At 55.9% G+C, this 6,746-nt stretch overlaps 1 protein-coding gene across 1 annotated transcript; it reads left to right on the top strand.

The window, feature by feature from the left end:
• Window position 1: 1 nt before the first annotated feature.
• Window positions 2-906, top strand: LOC125926179 (uncharacterized; the record flags this gene model as incomplete). The annotated part of the gene is given in 2 exon segments (XM_049635372.1): window positions 2-345; window positions 672-906. Coding segments are annotated over 2 exon segments (579 nt in total), but the record flags the coding sequence as incomplete, so codon positions are not given.
• Between the last annotated feature and the right edge of the window lie 5,840 nt (window positions 907-6,746).

The following is a 6,746-nucleotide window of genomic DNA, read 5'->3' as shown; positions in this document are numbered from 1 at the left end:
GCCCCCGGAAGAGCCCCCCGCGGCCCGCGCGCCCCAGTGGGCGTCGGCCGCGGGCAGGAGGGCTGGTCGGCGCGCCGGCGGGAGGGCGCGGGGGGCCCGCGCGGGGCAGCGCCCCAGGGCCGAGACGCGCGCCCCCCCCCCCCCCCCGGCCGAGGGCTGCTGCCTGGACCATTGCCCGCACCTGTCCGTCTTCGTCTACGCGGCCATCGCCTTCTCCATCACCTCCTGCTTCTTCAGCTAGGTGCACCTGCCGCCGTCCCGAGGGCCCGGGCGCGGGCGCGGAGACCACGGGCGCGGCCTTTCGTGTCCGGGACGCGCGCCGCATCCCCTCCTCTGGCTCCTCACGCTTGTTACTTTGTCCCCTGCTCGCCGCCGCCTCTGTGTGACCGCGCGTCCGCGGGCGCGTCCAGAGCCTCTGCCCTGATGAAAGAAGGGTGTTTGCAGCTGAGATGGGGGGGAGGGGACAGTCACACACCCTCCCCCCCCCCCCCGGCGTTCAGAGTGTCGGGGTGCGGCCCGGGACCCTACCCTTCAGCGGGTGGGAGCGCGCGCGGGGAGCCCAGCCCAACCTTCGGTTCCTTAAAGGACCAGCCGGGCCCCGTGGGGAGGGAGGGTGGGCGCCCTGACCCGGCCGGGCCGAGCCCTGTGATGCTGCATCGCCCGCCCCCCAGGAGCGCCAGCCGGGCCCCGGAGCTGGGGCTGGACCGGAGCGCAGGACACGGTGAGTGTGGCGGCTGTCGGGTGGCCCGCCGCGTGCTGACCCGGACTGTGCGTCTCTCCTGCCTGAGGCTTTGCTGCGGCCGCCGGCCGGGGCCGAGACCGCCAGCAGGAGAGGCTGTCCTGGCAGGAGGCCACGCTGTCGCCCTGTCGTGGACGGCGTGGGCCCCCGGGGCCTGCACGGGATGAGCCTCCCAGGGCCCTGGCCGGGGTGCGAGGGAGGGCTCTGTGGGGTTGGGGAGTGCGCGGCGGCTTCATCCCGACCCCGAGCTCCTCCGGGTCCCAAAGCGAAGGGCGTGGGGTGTCTGTCATTGGAAAGAATTCTGTCATTGGAAAGAATTCGTGCGCGAAAACGACCGGACTCCTAGCTGGTTTCCATCCCAGACCCAAAAGGCCTGACCCCAAAACCCACCTGGGTGGGTTATTCGCGCATCTGCCTTGTCCTTTTATTCATGGACGTTCAATGGCATCACCCCTGCGCGGCCTCATCACGTGGATGTGTCTGAGGCTCCTCTCACTTCCCCTGAAATAAATCCCTGTTTCAGCCTCCTGTGTATTCAGTTGTCCATTCATCTGCCGCCGTGCCAGGCTGCCCCGGTTTCACCCAACACCCCTCCCAGCGCCCCGACCTCCCCTCCCAGACACCTGTCATCCCGCCAAGATGGGGCGTCTCCCGCCACTAAGTAGCCACACAGGCCTCTCTCTCTCTCCCTAGCAGCTTCCCACGACGTGTCCAGTTCTGTCCCCTAACGGGCCTGTGACAGTCCCCTTGTGGCTTTACTCCCTGCTTGCCTCCGTTACCAGATACTTCTGCCCCAGTACCGTCCCCTCCCCGGCACTGAGCTCTAGACTTTGCCCCCCTCCGATTCACCCAGGTTGTGTCTCCACGAGCCCTGTGCACTCTGACATCAGCACCTTGTCACTTCCCATGTCCGTGTGCCCATGACCCCAGATCGCCGCGGGCCTGCTGAAGTCGGACGCTCAACCGACTGAGCCCCCCAGGCGCCCCTCGGCCCATATTTTCTAACGATATTAAAATTCCAGTACTCTCACACGGTCACGTGAACTGTCGGCGATCGCTTTGTGTCTGACCCGGACACGTTGCCTCTTACACGGTTTAAATGCCCCACGATATTTGAATTACCGCTCCCCTGTTTTGAGCTCCCAATTGTCCCTCAGTTTCTGGGCTTCCAATATGAGGTTTCCTTGTCCAAAATATCCAGCCTCTCCCCTCAAGTACTAATGGACAGCCTTTAGGGTTCAACTGTAAAAACAAATGGACTCATTCTGGGGGGTCCTTTTAACGTGTTGCTCAAGAATCAAATCCTAGAGAGAGTCTCAGTGACCGGCTAGGGTCGCGTGCCCACCTTTGTCCGGAAGGCGGAAGAGATGACTTAGTACGCAGTCCCAGGAAAATAGCACGCTATAGGAAAGAAATCGTCTCCCGAAGGAAAATCCAAGTCGCCACGACCATGGCGGCTGGGCAGGCAGAACTAACAAGACGTCCAGTAAACGGACTCTCAGCAGATCACACACGATGGCGGGAGAGACGACTATTTAGGACAGCTTGGTCCTGTTCTGTGTTGGGCTGTCAGGGGTGGGGAGATACACGGAGACAGCGGACAGTGGCTTCTGAATGTCGTGGGACACGAGGACGTTCGCGTTGGGGGAGACAATCGGAACTTAGCCACGTGGGATAGCGGCAGCTCAAATTGGGAGAATACACGGATTAAGTTTTTACGCATCGCATTCTTTCCTGGGAGTCTAGCACGGGAGGCAGTGATTAGCAAAACAGGGACAAGTCTCACTGTCGTGGAGCTCGCTAAATTCGTTAATAACCAAACTTACCGTGTGACGGGTTTCACGTCTTCCGTGGCTGGAATTCTCGCAGCCCCGTGAGGCGTTTCTTTTCATTTCTGCATTTTGCAAAATGAGGAAAGAGACATAGGTGAAGGGATTTGCCCCAGGTCACAAGACCGGTGACGGAACTAGATGAACCCAGGCGTTGTTTCTGGAGTGTAATTTTTACCAGCATAATTGACATGTAATTCACCTACCACAGAACCCATTCATTTAAAGTGTACAACTGGGGGTGCCTGGGTGACTCAGTTGGTTAAGCGTCCGACTCTTGATCTCCGCAGCTCAGGTCTTGATCTCAGGGTCCTGAGTTGAAGCCCCACGTTGGGTTCCACACTGGGCATGAAGACTATTTAAAAAAAAAGAAAAGTTATACAACGTACAGTTCAATGGCTTTTAGTATATTCGCGTATTTGTGCAGCCACCCTCCTACTCAATAGTAGGATATTTCATGACCCCTGCACCCCTCACCCATCTCCCTCCAGCCCGCCCCCCAGCCCTAGGCAACCACGAATGGACTTCCTGTCTCTAGGGATCTGACTGTCCTGCACATTTCGTACAAACGGAATCGTACAGCGCGTGGCCCTTGGTGACCAGCGTCTGTCACTCGGCGTGTTTTCGAAGCCCACCCCCAATGCGGCGGGAATCCGCGCTTCCCTTCTATCGCTGAGCAAGAGCCCACTGTACGGACCCCCCGCATTTTGTTTGTCCGTTAGGTGGGTTCATTCGGGTGGTTTTCCACTTTTTGGCTACTATGACTAAAGCTGCTGTGAGCATTCAGGCACAACTTTCTGTGTATGTGTGGACATGTGTTTTCATCTTGCTCAGGTTGGGATTGCTGAGTCATAGGGTAACTTCCTGTTTAACAGTGCGAGAAACTTCTAGACTGTTTCCCAATGTACCATTTTACATTCTCGCCAGAACTGTAGGAGGGTTCCAATCTTTCCACTTCCTTGCCAAACTAAAGCTTTTTTTTTAAGGTTTTATTTATTTTTGAGAGAGAGAGGGAGAGAGAGAGAGAGAGATGGCACAAATAGGGGAGGGGCAGAGAGAGAGAGGAAGAATCCCAAGCAGGCTCCGCACTGCCGTGCAGAGCCCAACGCGGGCTCGAACTCATGAACCGTGAGATCATGACGTGAGCCGAAATCAAGAGTCAGACACTTAACCGACCGAGCCCCCCAAGCGTCTGATAACCTTTTCCTGTTTTAAGACATAACCTTAGTGTGCATGAAGTGGAATCTCATCATGGTTTTGGTTTGCATTTCCCTGATGGCAATGATGTCGACGATCTTTTCCTGTGTTTACCAGTCTACCTTCTTTGAAGAAATATCTTTTCAGATCCTCTGCGCCTTTATAAAATTGGGCCTGTTGGGGCGCCTGGGTGGCTCAGTCGGTTAAGCGTTTGACTTCAGCTCAGGTCACGATCGCGCGGTCCGTGAGTTCGAGCCCCGCGTCGGGCTCTGGGCTGATGGCTCAGAGCCTGGAGCCTGCTTCTGATTCTGTGTCCCCCTCTCTCTCTGCCCCTCCCCCGTTCATGCTCTGTCTCTCTCTGTCTCAAAAATAAAATAAAACGTTAAACAAAATAAATAAAATAAAATTGGGCCTGTTGAAAAAATGCAAAAAAAAAAAAAAAAAAAAGCTGGGGGCCCTGGCTGGCTCAGCAGGTGAACCCTACAAGACCTTGATCTCGGGGTCGTATATTTGCAAAATGTTTCTCCCGTGCTGTGGACTGCCTTTTAACTTTTGTGACAATGTCTTTGAAGTACAAAGGTTTTTTTAATCTTTGATTTTTATCTTTTATTTTTAAGTAATCTCTACACCCAACACGGAGCTCGAACTCACGACCCCAAGATCGAGAGTCGCTCACTCCCCCCACTGAACCAGCCAGGTGCCCCATCAAAGGGGTTTTTTTGATCTTTAATCTTGATGATGTCATTGATCTTTTTCCCTTTGCTCCTTGTGTTTTGGTGTCCTAAGAAACGACTGCCGAATTCAAGCTCAGGAAGAGTTAAGCTTATGTTTTCTTCCAAGCATTTTTATAGTTGTAGCGTTTATATTTAGATCTTTGATCCATTTTGGGGTCTCTTTTGTACATGGTGTGAGGTAGGGGTCCAACCTCAAACACCAATGGCCATTGATGTATGTGACGCAGCCTGAATACAAACCCCAAAGGAGGGGGTTTGGAAAGCTCCCACATGCCGCCACACTGGCCCCAAACCCCACGGGGACAAAAACTCCTTCGTTTGGGACCCCGTCCTATATATCTCCCCATCTGGCTGTTGATTCATACGTCCTTTGTAATAAACTGTTAGTCTAACGGTAAAAAGGTCTCCCAGGTTCCGAGAGCCACTGGAGCAAATTGAACCCAAGGAGGGGGTCGTGGGAACCTGTGACCGATTGACAGGCAGTTGGTCAGAAGCAGAGGCTAACCACCTGGGCTTGTGGCTGGCGTCTGACGAGCGGGCAGCCTTGCTGGACTGGTGAATATGATGTTACCACGGCGTATATACGGTCAGAATTGAGTTGTAGGGGACCCAGGTGGTGTCCAAAAGTTACTTGATGGTATGGGGACCCCCCACCATCCCGTGCCGGCACACACGCACCGGAACCGAGCGCGGAACGTCTTACCTGGCCGCCCCTCACGTAGGGTCGGTAGTCAGGAGGCACGCTGAGAACATCCCTCCGTCTTGCTCGTGTTCTCCCCACGACCCTTCTTGCGGCCACGTGTCCCGGGCCCCGTGGAGGTTAATACACATACCTTAGAAACGCCCACCCAGGTCAGGATCGGGGGAGGTCTGTTTCGGCCTCCCATGAATGGTAGGGATTAACGGTCTTTCCCCTCCTGATGTACAGGGAGTGGCGTCACGTGATCTGATCAAAGGTTGGCTGTACATCAGGTGCACGTGAACCCTGTGACCTCACCACAAGGCCCTACCGCTCGTCCCTTGCTCTGTAAAAGTCTGCGGGCTGAGGGCCAGACGTGGCCGAGAAGAGCCGGGCAGCTGGATGGTCGGCCGCCCGATCCCACGTCAGTAAGTTACCCTGAAGGAAACTGTTACCTGTGTGGGGTCGCCTGCTGCTCTCTGGTCTCAGAGCCTTCTCGATCCGGGGGACACTCTACCACCCGTTCCCCACCTTGTAATGGGACCCATGTCTGCTCTTTATTTTCCATTAACACCGCGCCCAACTGTCTACCTACCAGCTGCCTGGTGCCGCGGCAGCAGGACGGGGGTACCCAGCGGGCACGGGCCTGACACCAAGGGGGAAAACACGTACTAGAAAAGCAGGGGAGAAGGCGTCCGAGGAAACCGAAGGTTGGGATTCGCGTAGAGGGGAGCAGGGAACTGGGGGAGACGGAGGCTGGATGGGAGGGGCCGGGAAGCAGAGTGGGTAAGCGTGGGTTATCATCCTGATTTACTTCTGACTCTTTGGGGGAGGAATTGAATTCTTAGAGGATGATGGGGCCAGGTGGGTGACTGCACCTGCTGAGACGCTACCGGGGCAAACGGTATGAGGAGCGGCCAATTGCGAAGCACTCACTCAACGTAACACGAACTCCTGAGTTCTAAACGCCATGGACTTCGCCCTTCTGTCCAGGTCACGTCTATATTTTAACAGCATTCAGACAAACCCTCTTACTGCATATATGGGACCACCAGCTTTCAGGCACTGTCTCCTCAATAAACAGCCTCCCTCCTTTCGAGCATGAATATGCTGGTTTAATTAGGTGTATTAGCTTCCCGTGGCTACCATAACGTGTAACAGACCCAGTGGCTTGAAACAACAGGAACGCACTCCCTTCCGGTTCTGGAGACCAGAAATCCAAAACAAGGGGGTCACACTCCCTCTGGAGGCTCTAGCGGGGGTTCTGGTCCCTGCCTCTGCCAGCCGGCGGTGGCTGCCGGCATCCCGGGCTTGTGGTCACGTCACTCCCGCCTGCCTCTGCGGTCACACTGCCTCCTCGTCTCGTCTCAAATCTCCCCGGGCCATTCTCTGATAAACACACTGGTCATCGGATTCGGGGCCCCGTGCAGATAGTTCAGGACACTCCCCTCATCGCCAGATCCTTGATTATTCCTGCTAAAGACCCTTTTTGCAAATAAGGCACAGTCACAGGTCCCAGGAATTAGGACACGGACATGCCTCTGGGGGGAATCACCATCTAACCCTCT

Source organism: Panthera uncia, chromosome E1 (assembly GCF_023721935.1).
Source record: "Panthera uncia isolate 11264 chromosome E1, Puncia_PCG_1.0, whole genome shotgun sequence".
NCBI classification, from domain to species: Eukaryota; Metazoa; Chordata; class Mammalia; order Carnivora; family Felidae; genus Panthera; species Panthera uncia.
Note: the sequence above shows the minus strand (reverse complement) of the source record. Positions and strands in the feature narration are given on the sequence as shown.